General features: G+C 41.3%; 1 protein-coding gene across 5 annotated transcripts in view; it reads left to right on the top strand.

The window, feature by feature from the left end:
• thsd7ba (thrombospondin, type I, domain containing 7Ba) overlaps window positions 1-24,502 on the top strand; it is a 171,690-nt gene that overhangs the window by 15,909 nt on the left and 131,279 nt on the right. For all 5 annotated transcript variants that reach the window (XM_076747322.1, XM_076747320.1, XM_076747321.1 and 2 more), the window contains exons 2-3: window positions 19,038-19,374; window positions 23,403-23,579. In XM_076747322.1, coding sequence (XP_076603437.1) covers window positions 23,420-23,579 — 160 coding nt within the window. In that variant the 5' untranslated portion in view covers window positions 19,038-19,374; window positions 23,403-23,419. The remainder of the gene's footprint in view (window positions 1-19,037; window positions 19,375-23,402; window positions 23,580-24,502) is intronic.

Below are 24,502 nucleotides of genomic sequence, written 5' to 3'. Positions count from 1 at the left end.
GTTTCCGTTTAATGTGGACTTGGTTAGTTAGTGGTGAGTAAAGCACCTTGGGTTCGAGGTCAATTCAGGGATAACATCCGAGGGCGTGATGGGAATACTAATGCCACAGGTGACAGGCAACACAAGGCTAAACAGAGCTCAAAATGGCCGAAACGGAATCTGAATTGCGGGCGCAGGTCACACAAACCGCAGAATTATTTAACATGTCAGTGGGAGCAGTCTCAACGATAAGACAGCATAAGCCAAACGTGCACACCTGTGCCAGCAAAGAGGGACAAGGGAGACAGAAAGACACTTCTGTCAACAGGAAAGAGCTGAATTAATAGCACAGTTACACCGTCTGTGGTCAGGAATCTTGACTTATCTTGGTTTAGAAAAACGTGATCTATATAAACCGCGGGTTAAATAATTAATTAATTATTAAATAGATGCCGCTTGTTCCTCCCTCATTTTTTTTAAAAGCTGCTCAAGGACATAATTCACAAAGACATAAACAGCTAATCTGGGCTTTATGAACCGTATAGCACAGAGTTATTCTTAGAAAGGCTCATGTTTAATGAATGTCAGCTGCTCTCAGTTTAATTGCATGTTTATACAACTGTCATTTCCATAACACCACATCACCCAGTGTTTGGGTTATCTGGAGCTGATTTAATTTTTTATCTTTGAAATTGTCAAAGAGCACATTGCTTTGCTTTGGGTGGCAAAGCAACTCCCAGCTCAAGGGCTGCATTTCTGCGAAGAGCTCTTCACTAATTTCAGTGCTGCAGCGCCTGAACTGCTCATGAAATGAAACGTGACGGACAGCATCAAGCACAACCTTCTATTTTTTTTCTTAAGCACTGATTCAAGGAAGGGCTGAAGAATCATGTGCAGTATGTGACCAGGAAACAGACGCTTAGGTTAAATAACGAAGCTGTGGATTGATTCAGGGATCGCTCGTTATTTTCACTTAAATTTCCTACTCAAATAAATAAATCTCATGGAACAGCATTTAAACTCAAATGCAGCCAAGATGAAGTGTGAGTGAAATAGCGATTTTTGACACTCACACGGCTGCTTATCTATTGAAAAGTCCTCTTTTCCTGTTTTTCAGTGCTTACACAATGTCAGAAAAGAAGTCAAAAACTTCGCAAGTGACTCGCCCCCTCCGTCCAGTCTAAATCATATTTACTGGTGGAAGGGAAATGTCAAAGATCCTTGGTCTGGAAAATTTAGCACAGCAGTATTTGTTTCACGACTGACTCCTTTATGAGATTTCCTGTCAGTCGAGAGCACCTCCTCCAGCAGCTCTTATGGGACTCTCCAGGGCTCTAATCTACCGAACACATTACCTGAGTAATTCACAACCACAGCGCTCCTCTTAACTCTTACAAAACGCTTACATTCTTCTCTTCTATAAGCCCATCTGACCTGTCAAACAGGCATCGTCTGGAGGCTAATTAATTTTGATGTTAAATACTGATAAAACTGAATTGATGGTGTTTGTTTCCAAAGTAAATAGGAAACGTGCACGGCTTGCTGGAGTCCCATTGGTTTTGTACGTCTTAAAGATAAGATCATTCGTTTCATTCCAAGATGAACGAACCCTTAATCATGTCCTGGTCTCCACCTGATTAGATTACTGTTGCTCTTTATTCTTGGGACTGCTCCAGAGATCAATTGACCGCCTGCAGCCTATAGAAAACACAGTAGAGATGGTATTCACAGGATGAAGAACATTGTAGCACATTGGCCATATTTCGGCGTATTGTTTTTGCTTGTAGTCAGTTTTAAAGTCTTGCAGGGGTTGGTCTGCCTGGCAAAGTCTGCTCTTAGATTTGTGCTTGCAGCCTGAGGTCTGCTGATCTCTTGTTGTTCACTTCCACCAGCGCCATGGTGGAGACAGAGGGCACACAGGGCATTATGCCGTCAGGGCGCCAAAGTTCTTCAAAAGTGTCTTGTTTGAGATCAGGAAAGCATTTCAGTGTCCTCTTTTAAACCTTTTAAGGGTTTTACTTCACTTTCTGTTTTTTTGTGTTCTCTGTATTAACCGCACTCTTCCCTCTGTTCTTCTATCTGTGAAGCACTGATTTGGTTACAGTCTAAATGAAGGTTTTATTGGCTGTATTAAAATGCATGTAAGACAATGCTCCAAATGGCCGAATAACCTTTTTTTATTGTTGTCTGTAAACAAGCTGCACTTTCTGTATTTCATAAGTGTTTGTGGGAAATTGAGAGTAGTGTTACCTGTCAAGTTTTCAATTACCATCTAATTCACAGCAGGCAGTGCCCTCCCCTACTCATTCTCACATGTCTATGCGGCACATTGTTGTTATGAGAAATGCATTATTCAGTACAGCAGTTTTCGGTTAGTGAGTGTTGATCCAAGACTCCATTTCCTGTTTCAAATTCGTTTATTCAAATGTGACAGTTGTGAAGGAGCTGTCTTAACGCTCTGCTACCGAAGGTCTGAGTAGATTATAAGATCCAAAGAGACAAAGACAGTCCCGTCCCTGTACTGTAGACTGTTGTGAGACAGATGAGTCACATGCTGGTAAAGTCCCCCTGAGAGCGTTCACCTGTATCTTTCTAACGACGCCTCATCTACTAACAGTGACAGGATGATGATATTTTTCTGGAAGTAATTGCTTGTTTCATACCATCTTAGAAGTTACACACAGATCACAGACAGCTGATGACAGAAGTAATTACAGCGACAATGGCATTTGCATTCCTTCAGTTGCAGATGGTACTATTATACACACCTTAAGGCCTTCATAGATCACTGTCACAACATATTCTCATCAACTCCATAAGAAACCCAAAACCTTACATCTTACCGGAGTAAACAATGACGGCTTTATGTTTTTAGCCAAACGCCGTGTGTTTGGACTTGCAGGGGTTGAAGCCATTTCAAATGACTTTCATAAGATTACAGCGAATTTCACCTTCTGTACCTGTTGTGACAATAAAAAAAAAGAAATTAAAGCATTTGCACACTTAACTGTGGTTCACAGGGAAAGCTTTTCATCCATCAGGAGCTCTGATCGTGGCTCTGGTCGTTTGCAATGGAGACAAGTGCGTGGATGTGTTTGCATTTTTCCATTTATCCTTTCTTTTGACTGTGAGTGTGGCTTGCAGTAGCCCTGCAAAAATGTGCATATGCAGGAACAAAGAAGAACGAGTACAACCAAGGATAATTAAGTTAGCGTAGGATTCACTGTCCACATCTTAAAAAATAATAGTCTGTCCATTGTATCTGCATTGGGTGTAAACACAGAACCGTAGTTTTCTCAGGTGACCTATATACAAGACACCACTGATAAGATCAACAAAGTTTCATTTCTGCATCTGTCTGCCCTCTGAACATGTTCTGCTGACTGCATTCAAAAGTACTGCTCATTAAGAACCCAACCCGGGCGTACTCGCTCTATAGGTTGCTGCGCTATATCTTTGCAAACAATAAAACTGCCAGCAGAGAGTGGAGAGTTATTTCCAGCTCTAATGGGATCAGGACACTTCTATCTGGAGTTTTTATCAGTTGATTAACTAATGCATTGTTCCTCGTTGAGACGTAGAGAGTTGTTTCAGTCAGCCCGGGTCGGAGAGGTCAAGTCAAGGTGAGATCCAATCAGGCCAACAGCACTGTCCCAGGCTGGCGGCTCCCGGTGTAATTACACCCTCCTAGACTCCTGGTGAAGGTACAGATAAGGTATAGGCATTGTTAGGGGACTTGGGGAAACCCTGTCTACACAAACATATTGTTTCACATTTTTCATGTTAATTGCATTGTCAGGATTAGGTGTTGCTTTGCATCATAAGCACAAAGTTTCAAGGTGACTTTTCATGCTACAAGTTGATGCTGTAAAAAGCCTCGTGTGAGAGATGCATGTCTTTTATGCTGATTATTTAATCACTGCCTCGAAAGGCAGTTCACTTCTCACTCTCTTCCATATTCACTTGTACTGCTATTGCACATCAAAAATTGACACCTTTAATCTGGCTGTTTCTCAGAACAACTTCTAATTTACCGAAACTTATGTTGCAATTGCTCATGAGTTGTTACCAAGTAAATTGAGTTGCCAGAGATGAGAAAAATATTAATTTGATCTGTACACATTTCTTGAATGTAGCTCAAAGCTGACTAACCTGCATGTTGTCACTGCGTAAACTTCATCTTCTGGGAACTTGTGCTATATTCTACAAGAAGCGACATAATCACCCATTAATCCAACCACGTGCACTGCAAAAATGTAGCTCTCCAACACAAGAGAAAAAAATCGGATACAAAGAAATTCTGACTTCGACGAGGCAGTTTTGTGCTCAGTGTTGATCAAACAGGTTTATGATTCGGGAAATTCTTGTTTCAGACATCAAGTTACTCACAGCCAGTAATTAAACAGTCAGTCAGTAAGAACTTATATCTTATTAAGATACTGAAGGACCGAAAAGCCTGAAACAAGTGAAATGGTCCGACACAAAATGTGCCTGGTAAGAAGATCATGTCAGACAAAAAGCATATATTCCCTTAAGATATTCCATCTTACTTAGATTTCACTTTTTGCAGTGTTTGCAGACTCTGCCTTAATTGCATGAAGTTGTGTTCTGTGTGTTTAAAGCATCTATTTGTCGGATTAGAACATGTCTGGCTTTGCTGACCCTTATTATGAGGTTAAAAGAAGACAAGCAGACAGCCCATTTGGAAGATGAGACCATAATCACCCACTCAAATCATTATAAAACACAATTGAAAAGAATCTCTGCATTGCTTACATGAACTTTGAGTATCCATTAGTCGAGAGCATAGCCACTAATCAGATTTTTTGTTGCACGTGAAATTGAATTACCCATATGGCAAAGCTCAGCAATATTTCCGACTAGCTCTCGCGTACTGTGAGAGCCTGATGGAGTCCAGGTCACGGTTCTCGCTCCTCCATCTCAAGGCCAAACACAGCAGAGTAAATTTGTATCCCCTTGCGCATAGGTGTGTCTGATTGGTGGATCAAGTTTTGTGCCCCCCCTGTCTGGCACGCTCATTGAATTACCGCCATGTGGACCCAGCAGCTGTTCCTTCTGGTCGCAGCAGGCCGCTGTCGTTAATTGAAGCGTAATGGGCTCAACAGCAGGGAAGGTCAGGCAGAGCTCTCTGCTGATGCACAGCCCCTGTCACAACCTATACACAACACACCTAGAAACTTTTCAGCTCCTCTCTGGGGTTAGACCGCTATCAGGCTGAGAGAGGTGCTGCATGCCAGTCAAACATTGTCTTTTCTCTCTGCTGAGGTGACACCAGACTGTTAGGTTTGACTGCCTTTTTGGAAATCAGGTTAATTTAAAAGCACGTATAATTCATAACCTATGTGAATGCTTTGCACATGTGTGTTGTTTCAGTGTACAGATATATAAAGGTAACACTGCTGTTCAGTCCTCTGTGCTCCAGTGACAGACCCCAACTCCAACCAGGTGGTGATTCTTGGCTGCTTTAACTGTTGTCACATTTAAATGTTCCCAATATTTGGAGAGTTTCTTCTGTTTTTTTACCTTCCTGACACATTTTTTGACCTTCACCCCTTTTATCTTTGCTCCATTTTTAACTTGCAATAACAAACAACATCAGCGCTTGTTAGCTTCAGCAGATCATTTGAATGGAAGTTCTTGTTATTTGAATTAAGTTCTTTGAGTAATTGCTCCAGTCCTTGTACGTTCATCAAATCAGCATAAATAAAGTCGAGATTTGGTAGATTGAACTCGTGTGGATGTAATTTACGTCAGTGTTGGTGTGCCAGAGAAAACTGTAGTCCTGCTTCAGGTTTCTCCAACTAAATATTGCTGATGTGACAATCAGAATAAATTATTAGAATCTATAATTTTGCAAGCTATAGTATCCACCAATGCCTTGAAAAGATAAACTTTATTGATCTCTGTGTTCCCCTGTGTTCCAGTGGTATTTTCACTTCTGACCCCAGATTTCGATTCGTGCTGTAAGGGACACTTCCTTGTGATTACTCGGGCCACTTTGATGAATAATCTAGTTGGAGTTTATTTCACAACAAATATATAGGCCTCCTGTGACCAGATCTTGCCAGTAAATTTGCTTCCCAGTAAATTTTCTCATTGCATTACAACAGGTGATGTACGATGAAAAAATAAAAGTGAACCAGAAAACTAAATTAGGTGATGTAAAAAGTATGGAAAGGTAAAAATCTAATACAGAATCTGAAGCTTTGCGCACAACAGCCCAAACCAGCTCAGTTCAGGCAGACGAACATCTCCTGCTCGTGGTTTTCAGTGCTCCATGTGCTCTATGTGCTTATCATCTGTTTGCTTCATCCTTGTATTGGGTGTTTTAGCTCTGAAGAAAGTCAGCTCCAGTAATAGCATAGCCATTCATGTTGGTGCTCACACCTCAAAGCACCATGAATTATCCTCCGAGCTCCACTTAGGTTTGAGGATTCGCAAAGATTTCATGGATCATTGGCATGAGATCAGAGTTTTATGAGTCAGAGAATCACAATGCTATTGAACACGGTGCAGTTATTGTAAGCACTGTTTGGCCAGCTGTACCTGATTCTGTCTTGTCTTACTGGCATTAGGAGCCTCTCTGTACAACAAGAATGGCTTCCCTGAAAGAGCCTTTGAATTCTGGGTTGTACTGTAAAGCAGGAGCCGTGAAAGATTTATGCCGTGCTGAGGCACCCTGGTCAGAGTCAAATTGGAGACGTAGATTCTTTATGTATGTATAGATTCAAGTCCCGGCTCATGCTGTGCTGTTGCCAGCTTGTTGTCATATCCAAGGTGGAGGAAGTGCTTTCTGTGCTGCTTTAACTTTCAGCCTGAATCCTGAGGGAGACTCTTAGATGCTTGATAAACACAGCCCAGTTCACAAACGCATGTCAACAGGGATAGCCTGTAAGTTGTCTTTCGCCATTGACCTTCTGACTCTCTGCTTCAGAGAACAAGGAGTTGTGTCTTGAAGATTGACATCACCGCCAGATGGTACATTACCTCAACTAAAAGCCCGTTGTTCTCTTCCTCAGACTTAAAGTCATGTTGAAAACCTTTCTTTCCCGCTCGACTCAGGTTAGTCCGATTACCTGCTTTTGCGTGAATCAATGAATACAGTATTTGCTCAGTCAGTGTAAAGCTGACTAATTACATTACGCTCTGATTGTTTTGCAAGTGACTTAAATTATGCTTATTAAAAATGTCTTTACGCTCTACAAGGTTGACTCTTGTGAGTAAACTTAATTAGCTGTGATGTTATAGACCATTCGGTTAATGTCGTGACGTGAGAGACTTTGCTTCTCATATTCAACTCATTTGCTAGGTTGCAATCAGAGAACTGAAGCCCTCTGAAAGTAGTAGTGTGGGTGCGTTGTCTAATGAGCCGCCTTTGTGTTCCAAATTTGCCATCAGAATAACTTAATTTCTTTAATTACAGAGTATGCATTTCACATTCGATCAAAATGTCTGTTCTTTTTATCATTTGGACGAAGCAATATTCACATACGCATCAGACCTACGGAAGAAGTCGGGTGCAAATGAGACGCAAATCATCCGTCTTTTTTTAGAGATAGGACCTTATAGTGCAGTGACAGGCTGTGTCATTTCTAAAAGAATCTCTAGGCTGTTATTCTTAAGCAAGGAATGATTTAATTTAAAGGTAAGTTAAAGGTAACGTGGCTTAATCAAGTGAAACTTTATTTATATAGTACAAGCTCGATGTGCTCCACATGCAACAAACTTGGACGTGTTTAACGGCAGCATCATGTGATGTGAAGCTACTGTTATCAGTGCTAACATATGCTCACATTATCCATTTCCTCTGGTGCAATTTCTAAGTCGTTGTACATCTCTCTTAACTGTGCAATAACACTATTTATTAGCCATATTGGCAGCAGTATTTTTATTCGTATAAACTGTATATATTGTGCATATACATCGACTTAGTATTTCTGAAGTGCAATACAACACATGACATTTGTAATTTTATATTCACAATAGTACTTTTTATGGCATTCAGTGTTTTCATAATCTGTACATAATGCACATATACATATTTGTTTTTTATTCTGCATCTTGGACATTTTTTTTCATCTTGACCCTTTTGTGCCACTGTTTTTGCCCTTCGTAGTACTTGCTGCCTGTAACGACTTAATTTCCCCGGGGTTACGGTACATCTCATACCATCAGGACCTTCACCTTCACCAGATCTGCTTGTGGTCATTGGCACAGTTAGGAAGCCAGTGTCTGATGATCTGAGAGTTTTGGGTTGTAAGCAGTGAGCATTTAGGCGCTGGTCCATTAAGTGAGTTGTAGACAGTGAGCGGTATTTTGAAGTCAGTTCTGTATTTTATTGGTGGCCAGTGAAGCGATCTAAGCATAAAGAGTAAAAGGTGTTTTTTTTTCTTGTGCCAGCGAGTACTCCGGCTGCAGCAATGAGCTGAAGCCATCCCACAGTTTTTTTGGGAAGTCCCGCAAGAAGGGAATTACAGTAATCTAGCCTAGAGGAGATGAATGCATGAACCAGTTTTTCATCGTCTGACTGAGACATTGTGGATTTAACTTTGGAAATATCTTTTAAACTGCTGTCCTAGTTATACTAGTAATGGTGCTTGTGACATCCCTGTCTCGGAGACATTACATTAATCTACGACTAATTTGCATTCCTAATTACGCTGTGGTGACAAATGTAATCGCTGCCTGGATTATGTTCAGAGGTGGCGAGTGAATGAAACGGTACATTCATGCACCACGCTGGAATGGCAGGGACGTGTGTGCTGGACTGTGAAACCAGAGTAGGTAGGTTTAACAACAAAAGCACTTTGGTTAAGGTTCAGGAAAGATCCTGATTTCAGTTAAATGTTGATGAAAAATCTTATGTATGTATTAAAAGAGTATGGTCTTTCCCTAACATTAACAAAGTGGTGCCAGTGCCTAAACAGAACCATCAAAAAGCTGAATAATGCTGTAGTCACTGTGAGTGAGGTGGCAATGCAGATGAAAAACGTTGTCAGTAAACACACATTCATTATCAACATTTTTGCAACTTGCCAGGCACATTAATTAACAGCATTTCTTCAATATGTTAATAGAGACCATAATTAGGTCGGCATTATGTGTCCTTCAGAAAGTATTTGCTGTTGCTAATGAGTTGTATATACATGTAATTTCCAGGAGACAGGGCTTGTGTCTGGATGTGCTGATAGGGCTGCTTGTGAAGTCGACTTGTGGATCCAAGATAACACCTAGATTTCTCACTGGGATTCAGAGAAAGCGTGATCAGTTTGGAGTTGATCTCCTGCCTCTGACCTACAGCGCCGACCACGAGGATCTGCTCTTTGCTTAACTGCAGAAAGATCTGCGCCATTCGATGTCTAAATTCACAGATACAGTCGCCAAGGTCATTTACAGGGCTGAGGATATTGTGTCATATGTGTCGTCATGTGAATGGTAAGATACATTGAGCTCCTGTATGATGGAACCAAGAGGCAGCGTATATAGACTGAACAGTAAGGGGCCTGGAACTGAGCTCAGAGATGCAGAATGTCTCATGCAAAGGTTATGCTGTTATTAATACACAATCAATTATTGAAGTCCTTGTATGGGTGATATAAGCTTCCGTCCCTATAGCATCTGCATAACTTGTTAAATCAGCTCTGACTCACTCATTAAGCGCCAAAACAAACAGAGAAAGGTCACTTTAAACTTGCATTGTTCCAGCATCGTTTCAGAATGTGTTTTGGATGTGCCAGTTTTGCACGGTATCCACACTGGAAACGCTTGATTTTCGGAGGTTTTCTATTTCGGTCTTTCATGGTCTGACTCGGCAGTGTGGCGGATTAACTGGTTAAGAAAGGAAATCTTCTTTTGTGCGTTCTTTCACTTTGTTCAAGTCTCTACAGCAAATACAATAGGTGCAATTTTTGTAACATGAAGTTCAGACAGAACAGAGAAAAAAAACGAGTGGCCTGTCTTGGACCAGAATTGGTGTACCCTTCCCTACATCTTCATCTCTATCAGGTTGAGTGAAGCTGCTCTTTATTTTTCCTGACAGACTAGTTGCAGGTGTCAAAACATAAAAGCGTATATTACAGAAAACAGTAGCTATATGCATTTCAACTATTTTGTTATCCTGGAAAAATGAAAGGGACATACTGGTTTTAGTGTTGTATGTTTCTTATAGCCATTAAAAGATTATTCCATCTCCAAGTTTAGCTGTCATGAGCATATTCATGTTGCATAAAACTGACCTTCTTGTTGTCAAATGTTGGTGTTGCTCTTTCAAAAACTCATCTGAAGCCACCAGATTTGCTTCTTTGAAGTGTTTTGTGTGTGAATCCATGCTTTTATTCGCTAAATAGGATTGTTTGTATTGATTTTAATAATGGAATTCGATGGTGAGTTCATTCACTCTATACTGTAGGTTTTCCCTCTGAGGTTTTTCCAATAAAAATGCTCAAATATCATGTCATGACATACTGAAGATGTCTTGCCTGCCCTCACAGTGCATGTGGGGCTGACACAGGCTTTCTGTGTTGTATAATTGTCACAGCCAGCTGCCGAGTTAACATTTAGTTCGACATCATTTTTTTTAAACTAGACTTTTTTTCTTTTTTCTTTTCTTTTTTTTTTTTTTTTTACAGAGGATTTACAGAAATATCTTATATCTGTTACCCAGTTTCAAACACGAACTAAGCGGCTGACAGCTGCCTGTCAAACCTTCGAATTTTGCACATTGTGACTGAACAAGATGGAGCCGGTCTGGAATACAGAAAGACGAAACCAAAAAATGTTTTTCTTTTCATATCATGTTTTTTGTCATCCATCGTTCTGCAAACCTGAGACATGAAATTCTTTTCATATTATGAGCTAAATGGGTATGTGCTACTAGAAAACCTCTTTGTGGAGGGGGCAGCATTGCTGTACTTGTACTTGCTAAATTGCACCTTCCAATGACAAATCAGCTTTTGATTGTCACTTGTTTTTTTATTAATACATGAGCCCATTTGGGTGGGATTTGTTTCTTTATGGGAGGTGGGGTGACTTTTGCCACCTACCTCAGGAATAATTACACTCACAATTACTGTCAGTTTTTTTGGTGCACCTGTCGGTCCTTGCATAATTGAAGTTCTACCTGCGATATCCTTGAGATTTTTATAAAATGTATCCGTTTAGTGTGCACTATTAGTTCTGTGTGATGAAGTAACATGTACAAGGTTTTTGCTAACGCAGTGTATATCCACAGTCCTATTTCAGCCAGAAAATGATTCTTTTCTTGTGGGAGTGCCCATTACAGAACCGCCTCCTATAGTTGGCGATGTCTCAAATGTCTAGCAGTGAATAGTGCAGTCTGACATTTAAAGCAGTTTTTAAAGCTAGCATCTTGCCTCCATATAGCTGAAGTACATAAATGCTGTTTAGAGCACTTCCACTAAAACCTTGTTTGAACTTCAGTCATAAGTAATAAAAGGCTTTTCCAGAGGAGAGAAAAGCAAGAGAGTAGATAGGACAAACGCACAAGGTCACACATAAAAACATGGTCACTAACTGTACAAATCACAAAAATACAACTCTGAGATCATGAAAAAGATAAAGAAAACAAGAAATTCTGAAGATGCTTTTTAAAACTGTCCATCCACCTCTCTGAGACCTTGTACAAAGCCATTCTAAAGTCACGAAGCTGCAGCAGCAAAAGCACAATCACAATCAGTGATTTATGCAAATGAATGCTTCCACTAATTCATGTAAATGAGATTCAGTCATGGTGTGTCCTGAAGTGTGAGCACTGAACACTGGAGCCAATCATCGACCAGGAAGACATGAATGATTTAATGTACACGTTGCCATCATTCAGGAGTGCCACCTTCTCCTGTCGCCATTATGTTGCCATCATTCAAACACTGATCCTCGCAAATGATTGTGTGTTCTTTTAAAGGCTGCGAGGAGTGAAGACAATTCCTATCAAATGCTCACACGCTCATCCAAGAACTTAATTGCAGCTGCCAAAACATTGTCTGCGTACTCGATACTAGAGTAGGCACTTATTCCTTTTCATGCTACACCCTACATAAACACCCGTGGAGTGAGTGAGTGACAAATTGCATTCTATCATCTCCATTTTCTGCTCAACCTTGTGTAGCGCCGACACGTGTGCGCGACATCAGTTATCTTATTGGTGAGCTAACAGCGCTGCCTTATTTGCAGTGTACATGGCTGCCTGTCAGATCTGGGTCAAACATTGTTTGTAAATAATACATTTTTTTCTTTGCTGGAGTACCTGACAGGTAGAGTTTACTATAGCAGCGCAATTCAGTCATCAAAGGAGTTCTCCTTATTATTTTTAGCGCGCTGTCTGTTGGATCATGCATACAAACAGGACAAGTAGGCCCTTAAGCAGCATCAATTAAAATTAAGAAACCAGTGAGAGGAAATGTAACAGCTGCCTTGAGACTACTGCCATTCCGCTGAATCCACACACACAAAGCGAACTGGATCAATATAAGGTTAAGATTTAATCCTGGGAACACCCATCAATCAATACAGGAAGTCACCCGTTTGAGTGCCTTTCCTCTACATGGAACAGACCCCGGGCCAGCCTCCTCTCGTCTTCTCTCCTCTCCATCCACGGCTGCACTCTGATAATCCAGACAGCTATAGCATTCGGTCTCTCAGGCAGCCTTTCTCTATTGTCCTGAGCCCTTATCTCTCAGCACAATACTGGTGCCTCCTTAGAGCACAAAGCGCCAACTTGTTTCCCCTCACCCCTCAAAATGTGAACTTTGAGCTCTGACGCAGTGGAGCTTAGACTCTACCCATTTCATGGAAGAGACTTCAAAAGTTCTTTGTGTTCGGGTGAGTTCTGTGTGTGCATGTGTGTCTGTATGTGTGTGTGTGCCTATTAGCACTCTCTGTGTTGTTTCATTGATTGCAAATCATGTTTGATGGTAGGAAAACTCTGAGTTTTGTTGGCGCCCATGGCAGGTGCTGTGAATGTCTATGCATCGCAGACGTCTAACAAAGGGTCTTTTCAATTAGGTGGAAAGCAACTGTGCATATCTGATGTGTGGCACCTTCTTGCTCTTGATCCAACACAGCTTTGGGCTGATAATGGTGCTCACACACACGTGTTGTCTTTCAGCACTTTGATAAACACAACAGTTCATCACACAGCAATTGGCTCATTGTTTCAAATATGTAGATAGCGCAGCATGAGCTGGAAACATAGCTGTGCGTATCTGCGTTATTAGTGCTGCTGGCAGTGTTGATGGGTTTGGAAAGGTCAGTGAACAAAGTGAACATAATGTTCTGACATTTAGAACTGAGACAGTGGGAAAGATAATAATAATGTTTCTGATGACTCAAAATACAAAAGTGGTGCCTGTATGAGCGAACCAAAGTCTCGTCTTAGAATCCGCGAAGTAACATTTGAATATGAAGTCCTGACTTATGCTTTCAAGTCCTAGTTTGTTTTGTTTCGAGCGTCTGCGCCCCTGTCTTTTGCTGCCTTGTTATAACCTTGTTGACAGACTTTCTATTTTCAAACCTTTGCGATGCCTCGACTGCGCCTTCGTCTAAAAACATGCAATTCTGCTTCAAAGACTACGGTGCACACGCTTATTATGCAAAGCCTTTCTTGAAGTGGCATGGGGGCATTTAGTTGTACAGTAATTTTCTTTTACATCTGTTATTGTCAGGCTGCAGAACATATTGGGCGGCGAATAGGTCGGTGTGTTGTCGTCTGATCTATTCATAGAAAAAAGTCCAGTGAAGCTTTGTTGTTAATTGTTAATATTGTATTGACTTTTACAAAGAAATCTACAGTAGCTACACAGTCTTGTGTCAAACTACAATAGTACATTTTCAGCTCTCTTTCACACAATTCTTCTTTCTCCAACAAGCTGGAACATTTTGACATTTTTTTTTTTTTTTCCACACAACCTCAGATTACCGCTTTTTTGGTGGAGACTTCACATCGCCGCCACTTATCACAAGAACCAGGCTTTTAATTTCACCCATGGTTCCCCTCTCTTCCACATTTTTTCCCCTCTATATAATTGACTTTTTGCAGGTTTCAGCCATCTCTGGACATCTTCTGCAGGCTAGGCAGGTATCAACCCCTCCTCTACCCCGCCCACACACACACACACACACACACACACAGATAAATACACACAGCTCTCAGTACATTAACAGTTATTTTCCAGAGAGACACGTGTGGCTTCAGGGTCCAGGTGTCTCTGCAACTGCTGACCCATGTTATCAGCCCGCCTCAGCAACCAGGCCTCCTCAAAATTAATCCTGACGCAGTCACGCCACCCCCCCGTGCTCACACTGATGGCTCTCTCTCTCGGCGACAATCCCCTCTGGTCCCTCAGCAGTCAGGACTCAGACACGCTCACCTGCATCCCCCAGCCCCACGAGACGCTCCTATCAATTGAACAGGGGAGACAGAGTGACCAGGATTACAGCCAGTGCCGCGTTAATTATAAGCTTTTTTAATGAAGGGGAGGTGGAGGCTGGGAGGCCAGGTGGAACAGCCACAAAAAACAAATCCGATTATCCAGGAACGGTTTGTTTCTCTTTAAAGCTCTCCATCTCTTTCATTCTGTCTTTTGTGGAATAATTTCCCAGCTCCGCTTCAGAAAGCACAGACATTTGTTTTTGGTGTTTTTGCTCCAAATCCTTTTTTGCTCTATTTTGCACATGCTGTAGCAGCTTCTCGAGGGGGTTTAGTTGCTTTATTTTCACTGAGGATGAACTACCTGAAACATAAGCAATTAAAATGGTGCGTAAGGAAGATGAAAGATGTCCTTTCACCTAAAGCAACTTAAGCCATTTCCACTTTTTTCCGGGGAGATTTGTCTCGTTCTTATCAAGCATGTTCACACCAATAAATAGCAAAAGGCTTATCATTTTGCAGCTTTTGTTCAGCTATTGTTCTGCACTAATTTGACATTCTCAGAGATCCCTTTTCATGTCTTTGATGAAATATTTATGGTGTTATAAAAATATTCAGTGAGAATTATCTGACTAACAACACAATCCTCTGTGGCTTTGTTTGAGGCACCACATCAATTAGCGTCATTTTACTCTAACGGCTATTGATTCACTTTGAACAGGAAATGTGTGAGCGAGTAAATGGTGCATGAATATGTCGCTATGAAATAAAACACCTTTTATATCCCTAAAGCAGCGCTGATGTATGAAGGCATTCCGTGTTAAACATCAGGGCCTGTTAACACTCTGTACATCAATTTATCTTTTTAAATGCGTGCCTGTCTCTGGCTGACTCTGGATAAACATATGAGGCTGAGCTGCAATCGATCACACTGAGCACTGATTCTTATTCTGGATCAGACATTTGATTTTGAGCAACATAGTGGAGGAGCTTGTATGTCGGCACAGCTGTGGGCTTCAGCCTTGCTTGGTTTCATTTTTCCTTTCATTGGATCTTAATCACTCACCAAGAAATACTGTAATTCAGATGATCGAGGAATCTGCAGCTTGACTCAAATTAAAAATACACTGCAGCGAAGTAAAGATTTCCTCTCTGTAATAACATCTGACGTAACTAATTTGATTAAGAGATTCACTGCAGCTTGTCCATATCTAAACATCCCAGTGCCACATTTTTCCCTTTCTCAAATTTACTGTCTAATCACATCTGCTTTGTAATTAATCACTACAATTCAGCAATCTTCCAAAGAGGCAAGTGCTTCCAGGCTAGCTAATTCAATGATTCAATTTCCCATCCAACCCAAAGCAATTTTTCAGGAGCGTTCAGAAACTAAGAAGAAAATATCACATTATAAAGATTAAAAAAGATTTAAAACCAAACTAAATCCAATTCCCCAATTTTGTGAGAAAAAGGACACTCAGGAGTAGGTGGATGCTATCATTTAACTGATCTTTGTGTGGTGAGGCTTGGTGGGCACGGCTGACTTGAAATTCTCTCTTGCTGTTATCAATGCTGTGACCCTGTCAGCTTGCTTAACTAGCCATACCACTGCACCTACAGTGCACGGAGGCAGACAGAAAGAGCCATAGTATGTTTGGTGCCACAACGATAAACATGCAGCTGATTGAGTTCGTAACCCTGGCTTCAGGAGCAGCTGCTCGGGCTGCCAGACTGTTTGAGGTGCTGGCAGAGTACAGATACCTCTCTCTTTCAGATACAGCCACATACAACATCCTAACTGGGAAAGCGGTTGTGAATTTCTGGAAGAATTGAAAGTATGTGGCTTGATTTTAGTGATGCAACTATTGGCAAAGTGTCGCAGTTGAGTTTGATGTTGTACGTATGATGTTTAGAAAGGTTTGAGTCTATCAGTAGTGAAGCATATTCATGAAAAGACATATTCATATCCGTGAATTCTCACTCATCGGTGATATGGTCTTGGCTGCAACTACTTTTTAAAGTAAACAATGAATTGTAACAGAAGGCAACTGGAAACCATTTGACAGATGGTAATGTGGAGTAGATGGTCAAGTTCAACAACCACCCACGTGTAGAAAATTTCCACAATACTATGCTAGAATATAAAACTGTCCTACACTGATATCAGCAAGATACCTCAGGCTTGATCTCCCAGAATGATGCAGGTGGCACCCCTGGAATAAATCTTTCGCTTTGGTGCAGTGTTTATACAGGTTTTTGAGAATAGTACAGGTTGTCATATTAGCATCTATTCAAGATAAAAATCTGGATTTTGTCAGGTGTTTTGTACCAACTTGCAGATGTCTGCAACTTTTTAAACTTGCAGAGGTTTAAAAATAAGAAGAAATGTCTCATAACTACAATGAGTGTGCTGTGAGATGGTGAAACACTGGCAGGCTAGACACGCCACAGAGACAGGGTACATGGCTAAATACACTCTCTGGGATAGATATTAAAGAAAACCACAGCATGTGATGTCGAGCAGAAGCCCTTTAGTCATGTCAAGAAGGCTTTTGGCTGTGAGACTGGAAGATAGTGCCAAGCTCGGTGATGTAACCAGCTCCTGAAGGATGGTGTAAAGCATGAGGCAGGTTGAGGTTGAGGTCATCAGAGTGCCAGACATTTCTGTCTTTGGGCTGAACTCTGCCACAAGGCTTGTCTAATAGTTAGTCTACCCTCAGTGATATAAATATGGTGGATGCATGAATGCAGTACAGCTGAATGGCACGACAAACTACAGCCTCCAAACTGACCAAAGGATTTAATTAACCAACCCGCTCTGACTGCCAACTCGTCACAGACTGACGCTCGGTCAGGACCCCTTGGCGTCACTTTTTAATGCACTGGGTACCCCTTTAGTGTCATTCATCAGCATGCAGGGTAGCCTGATTGACTGCTGTTCTCACTCCCAATGCATCAAATGGATGTAATATAAAGAGTGAGAAAAATCTGCATTTGGACAAAGGCGGGGTGATTAGTTTGGGTCAAGCGCAGGACTTTCACCTCAGGGGACCAGGGTCCCGTTTTGAAGCCGAAAGCGAAGGTTCATTTCCTGAAGTAATGTAAGTAACGTATTTAAGCCAAACCTTAATCTTTTCCTTAACCTAACCATGTAGTTTTGGTGTGTTAACCTAACCAAAATGTGTTTATTACTGTTCTCAGCAAGGTTACGTTTTACCGGACATTACTATGACTGGACAATGTGTATTTGTTATTGTTAACTTAACCACAGAGCCCTGGCCTGCAAAACTGATGCTGAAGGGGTACCCAGTGCCTTTAAAGTGATGCCAAGGATGTCCTAACCAGACATCCCTATATAATGGGCTGGAAATGAGAATGTGCTGAAATATAATTGAATATCTATTTTTTGCACATTATATCCATAAGAGGGCAAACCAATAGAGCGAGAGCCATACTGCTTGTATAGGTATATTCATTTCAACATATAGCCTCTGTTCAAACAATTTGTTCTGGTTTCTTACATGTTGTCTATCTGTATGTACACAACAACTGCCCTATCACCTAGATCCAGAAATCCACAAGAGGTGAGACAACAGTAAGTAAGAGGTAGCATGAGCACTTTGACTGTAATAGGAATCTTAAATTGAGATTGAATAAAGATTAAATGAATTGTTTGTCCCTACCTGAAACAACGTGTTTGCCATTGATTTTGCACCCTCTATAAGAAACACCTTTCTTTCATCCTATTTGTTGGCTTTTATTTAGTTAGTAGTCAGCCAGAGGAGAAGTGCAGCTACAGAGACAAGCACATTTTAGTTACAATGTAATGGCAAGGCAAAGCACTTAAAAGCCTTGGGAAATAAGGTCTGGGTTTCTGGGATCTGGGGTTTTCAGGAGCGTGGCCAGGAAGGTCAATAAGGTAGCTGAGTTAGAGGTGGGGCCAGTGAGGAAGGGGTTAGGGGTGCCTGGGAGACAATGGCAGGAAGTGATAATAGAATCAGAGCTGCCTCTGGATGAGCTCTCTGAACAGGCTTGGCTGACATGTAATCATCGAATGTTATAGTGGAGCAGAAACCCAAGCTGCGACTCTTGGTCCGCTCTCTTGTCTTTGATATCACTGTCAGAAAATGACACGCGAGATGACAAATCATCGCTGTAAGTCTTGCAGTTTCTTGTAAAATTCACAAACAACAACCATCAGCTAATGCGATGCATAAGTGACATTGCCCTTCCCCTCTATAACCACAGTAAATCAAAATGTGTGAGATATAATAATCCTTTTTTATATGCACAGAAACTTTCTCTGAGAACTTTCTGCGAAGATGAATAGTAGAATGAATATGACAGAACAGATGAATGGATTATGAATCACAGCAAATTCCTACCTCTGAACCACTGATAGTGTGTAAAGGGAAGGACGCTGCCTTCAGGTCATGCATCTTTATGAAGCCTCTTACACACTGTCATTCACGCCTTTTTGCTGTTTTCGCACACCTCTGCAATGCAAGATAGCTATCAACAATGCATCATCTGAAAAAAATACAATCTCGAGAATGTCATTGTGAGAAGTGTCAGATTTAACTCTGCTGTGGTATCAGATGTTTATATCAGTGTCTCTTTTTTTCTCCTGTCTTTTCATCATCCTCTACCTCAGACCCTGTAGCCCCGGCTGACTCTTGTGCCAACCCCAGCAGGAACATCAGTGGGTGGGTACTTGACAGAGCCAACACCAGGGAGTTAATACCACTCAGTGTTGCTGGAGGTGTGACACAGTCCCAGCCCTCTACACATTGATTCACACAGGATTAAGCCACTGCATGATGCTTCAGGCAGGAGGGCTGGTGCAGCTGATTTACCATCCCTGTCAGCCTTAACGTCTTTGGTGGCCTCCTCTGCCCTGCTCTTGTCCTCTGTGGAAGAACTAGTGAAAAGCATCTGCCACTGCACCAACCAGATCACCCAAAGGGATGACTGGAAGTCATCTTGCTCAGGTATGGTCCGTCTTGCAAATTATGCTATGTCAGAGACAGTGCACTTATGTGTGTTTACGCTTTAGGAATTGATTATGAGGATATTTGGTCATTTCTGGGTTTTATTCCAGGGTAAAGCTACATTGCCTTGTCATATCTTCTCATTTCATCAATGAAAACTGTGATGAAATATATTAGTTGAAGCCTTTTTTTCATACCGAAAAAGATGAAAGCTAAAGAAAAAAGAGAACTGTGATGAAATGTAGGGCATTTTTCATCAACATATAAAGTCTACATTTTGAAAGATGGACTAATGGACTAAATGTCCTACTGATTCAATGCAAAATCTGCTTCAGTTACCTACAGGCATCTGTGGAATCACACACTGTTGCCTCCAGCTCCTGCCTAGCTAAACAGTATCCTAGTATAAACAACTGTTGTTCAGAAATGTATTTAGCTGCTTGACTTATTGAACTAACATTAACGAGGAACATCTTACATTCGGTAACATTCTGTCATGTAATCTGATGTTAGCGGTTCTTGGAAGAAACTGATTTATCCACTGAGAGTTAGACAGGAAGCAGCAACAAAGCAGCTGGTGCCTCATTATGTTTAAGTTATGGTTCGGGTTAGGGCTGCTAAAACACCCTGTGAAGGTCAGGGCCAGATTGTGGTTACAGTCGATGAAAAGGCAAATGTTATTTGCAGGTCTGTGATGAGAGGAGAACTTCATTCTCCTGCATGAAAGGCATCCACCACCAAAACCAACATATCCTTACAATTCGCCTTGCTACATTCAGGACACACTGCCTCCCTTTGACACTGATTGTTGGCATTGGATGTAAATTGTGGGGTGCTGGTTCGTCCAATGTTAATGTCATTCCTTGTGTGCAGTGCCCATTTTTTTGTACAGTTATGATTAAAAGTCAGAAGAGGCTCGTTTTAGAAACATCAAATACATAGTATGTTTCAGAGATGTCATCATCTGCTCAGCTAACAAAATCGGGAAGTCCTCTTTGTTACAGCATTGAATAGAATAACACAAACTGTGTCAAGAGAATTCGGGCATAAAATGGAGATGGACAGCAATTTTCTCAAATATCAGTCCATACAGTGACGAATGAATGCAGCTGCACCCACAAGCCTGTGATCAAAGGAAGACAAAAAACTGTGATGTGCGTTGCATTTGGGATTGTTTCAGTGCAGCCATTGCCATTTCTGCCAATGAAAACATCTGCAAAAATCAGTTTGGTGAGGATAGATTTCTGTTTTTATTTTGCCAAACCCAATTAAAACAATTGCATGTAACCCAATGTGGAGACAACACTCGCAGCTGTGTTAACTACTGGATGCAGAACACAAAGAAGAGCTCAGGGACATGGGAAGGAATTTAAGCGGATAGTGAGCTGGTTGGCTGTGTGGAAACCCAGGGAAGAAGGTGGCATCTCTGGTTAATGTACTGGGATCAAATGCCTTTGTTTCCACTCCAGACAGAACTGCCTGTTTGGCTTATTTAAAGAGAGATTGGAGGATCACATGGTGATTGTTCTGAGCCTTGGCATACCAAATTAGCCTTTCCCATTCATTTGGAAAGATCTAATCAAACATTAATTATTGTGACCACCTGTGAAAGAGAAGGCTGTGGAGTGTCGCTCATCTGTTCCCTTATGGTAGCTGCAGGGTCCTTACTCTCTGAATTTGGTGAGTGAGCCCTGAACAAGGACCACAGGAGACAGAGAGGCAGATTGCATTCCATCAGATCACGGAGTATCTAATAGGATGCACAGCAGCATCTGAACCACGTTGCTGTTTGCCAGGTTTTCAGTGGCCACTGAGAGCCTGGCATGATTCCTTTGACCCAGATATTTAGCAGCTTAAGAGCTTTTCCTTTTTAAGATTTTCAGGATAGTCTGTATCCCTCCTCCACTGACGGGCACAGGCTGGATGAGTCTGAGCTGTATGAACACAATTGCCAGTAACTCTTCAAAGTGAAGGGGTTGAGGAAAAGCAAGCAGTCATCTGATTTCGCAAACCGCATCTAACGCCGTGGTAGTATCAAATGTCTTCGGCCAACAATGCTGGGATGCCTCGGGGTCATGCCTGCTTTCGGTGCTTGTTTTTGTTCCGGACCATGTTTTCCAATCACATTGTGACATGTTCTGTCAGTCAGTGGAGAGCACTGCTTGTCCCATGAATAGTCAAATTAGACTGGCTGCAGGGAGGATGTAATCTGGGTGCAGTCAGGTATGGCCTCCAGAGCAGTGCAGCCCGAGAGGCTGGCTAGTAATCAGCAACCAGAGGTGTCTAATTGGCATATGGCAAGTGCCAGACTACTCTGCTCATTCAACCAAATCGAATAAATTCTACGGCCATCAAAAAAGGGGGAGACAAAGGCTGCTTTAATTAAAAAAACAAAACAAACAAAAAAAAAAAAACAATGCACACATTCTATTCAAACTGGATTTGTTTAAAGCCGAGAGAACAATTAACTCTCACTGTTCTACGAGTCGACTGATTTCATATGATATGTGCCAGGATAGTATGTGTGAAAAATTAAAACTGAGGACGGATACAAAGAAGAGCTGTATGTTTAAATGCCAAACCCTGAATTTGTCATTTAAAAGCTTCTGACACAAAGAGACCAAAACACTTTAGCCGACTATAGAATAACACATCAAACCCAGAGGAAAATTGGACAGTTCATCAAAAACTGGGCATCTGGCAGCCCCCCTTCTGGGCACCAAGCCATCTCTACCCAGCAATTCTTTCTCATTAAACAAATTTTGCCACCACCAAAACACAGCTAAAGCAGCAAAGTGAAAATCTAATTTCCCCGAATTAAGTCAAGCAAAAATAGTCTAGCTCCCACCGTTTTCAGAGACACGCCATGTGTAGATAATCCTTAATCTCAAATGCCTGCTCCCTCTCAGCCGTTAATCTACCATCAGATATTTAGCTATCAAGATAAAATGTAAACCTGCTGTGTTGTGGTGATCTGCAGCAGTAAAAGAAAAATATATTTAGAATAGTTTTTCAGTTGTCATGATGCACTTTAATTTCTTGTTTGTGGAAACAAACAAAACTATACAAACCAATAATTTAAAATCCCAAACTCTCCATTAACGCACATCTGCGTTTCAATGATATCAACATGTTGATATCAGAGCGCCGTATGTCTCAGCTTGCATAAAATAACTATCTTTTTCACTTTTTTTCCTTTTACATGCAACAACTCTGTGTTGCACATTTCAGACGATTTAATTTTATGGCAAATTATGTGTTACAATTATAAGTTTGCTGTGAATCAAGAAGTGTTTTCGTTTTTACGTCGAGTTCCATCATCGCAGAATGACAAAAGAAACTGCAGGGAGTACACGTGGAACGATAAGCCAATAATAACAAATCTCACAATACCCAAGTGCTACAGTGCAGCAAGATTTGTTTTTGGAAAATGAATCACTGCAGTCATGAACACCATAACATCACTCTCTCAAAGCATCAGGTGTTACAGATTCAATTCCATATTCATTAATTTTGCTGTTGGTGCAACACAATTAGAGGCCTAGTGAATCCAGGACTAATCCCCAACACTCCTAGGACATGAATCACAGTAGCAGGAGATAGGAATAAATGAGCTGCAATAAAAAGGTACTAATACCCCGTATTACTCCAAGCTTAAAGTCTCCCCTTCCTTCAATACATGTTTCCACTTCTGCCTTGGGAGGCTGAGATGCTCAAGCCTCTCTGACTAATTATTTTTGGTCTATGTGGGAGGAGAAGCGGACATGGTATCACACTCGTATGCCGGATTTAACAAAATGAAACACTATGATTCATGTGTGACAGTGTGTTTTGCACTTTGGAAGGTGACACTGAATGTCGTGTTTCTGGGCCGGAGGTTTCACTGGGACTTTTTCTACACCGCCTCAGAGCGTCTCAGACCTTCTCCACCTCCCTGTTTTTACAGAGCGACAAACTCTTCTTCCGGTTTCTGGTCTCTGGACATTTGAGTGAGTGATATGCTGATAAATTTCATGTTCTTCCCACAGGAGTAAGAGAGGAAGCAATGGGCTGGACTATGACTCTAAAAGATGACTTTGGGGTCATTGCCTGGACACGGCGAGCGGGGAACTACCTCAGCCTCTTCCTCCTCTTGTCCCTCTTTTCCTTTTCGGTCCAGTCAGACATTGTGTTTCCCAAGGACCATCATTTCTCCTGGAAAGCAGGTAAAATATTGATTTTTTTTACCTCTTTGCTATGAATGTGTCAATCAACGCCCCTTTTTGACTATTCAAATTGAATCATCCAGGTCAAACCTTTTTCATCTCCAGAGCAAAATGATTGGATGCAGTCAATTGTAGTTCCACACTCTGAGATACACAACTACACTTCATTTGACTGGGTCGCTTCAAGTTTATTCAATGATATACGTTTACTTTTCTTACCATTCAAGCGTGAGGATGTCACAAAACAACCTGTTGTGGTTCATACAGTTGAATATGTGGAAGTCTACACAAACACACACTCCAGCATACAGACTGTGAGCCCCCACCGCAGTCAGACAGTCATTACTACTTCTCATTATTGGAGAAAAATACTGTACAACTACATTCATTTTCAGTACAACCAGTTCTGTTGGGAAAGTAATCCTCCTTTTGCTGACACACAGTGTTGGGAGCATAAACCCCTGGCTGCTTTAGCCGGAGAGCCCTTACGCCTGGGCAGTTAGCATAATAATACCTTCTGTCTGACAGACTGTCTATCCTCGGCCCCGTGGTGACAAGCAGAGCCATAATGATGTGTATGCTGTGGTAATGTGACAGAGGTAATGAGACATTGGTGCACAGTAAATAATCGTGTCCTGGTGTGTTCTGTTGAGGATTTATGGCCACAGTTATATCTGGTTCGAATGTTGTCAATGAATGTTGCATAGGCTACATATATGCAATGTTGTGTGATTTTTTTTTTTTTTTTACAAATGTGATATGCATCCATGCAATATTTTATTTACAAACATTTGTCATGTTTGTGAGTGAATCACCTTTTGAAAACAGTGCTGAAAGCTCATGTCATACCTCATCCCCCTTAGAAAGGGAATTTGAGGTAATCTCAAGATTCATCCTTCACTCGCTTAACAAATTCAATTGAA

Source organism: Chaetodon auriga, chromosome 13, assembly GCF_051107435.1.
Source record: "Chaetodon auriga isolate fChaAug3 chromosome 13, fChaAug3.hap1, whole genome shotgun sequence".
NCBI lineage: Eukaryota > Metazoa > Chordata > Actinopteri > Chaetodontiformes > Chaetodontidae > Chaetodon > Chaetodon auriga.
The sequence above is the reverse complement of the archived record's forward strand: the minus strand, read 5'-3'. Positions and strand labels throughout refer to the sequence as shown.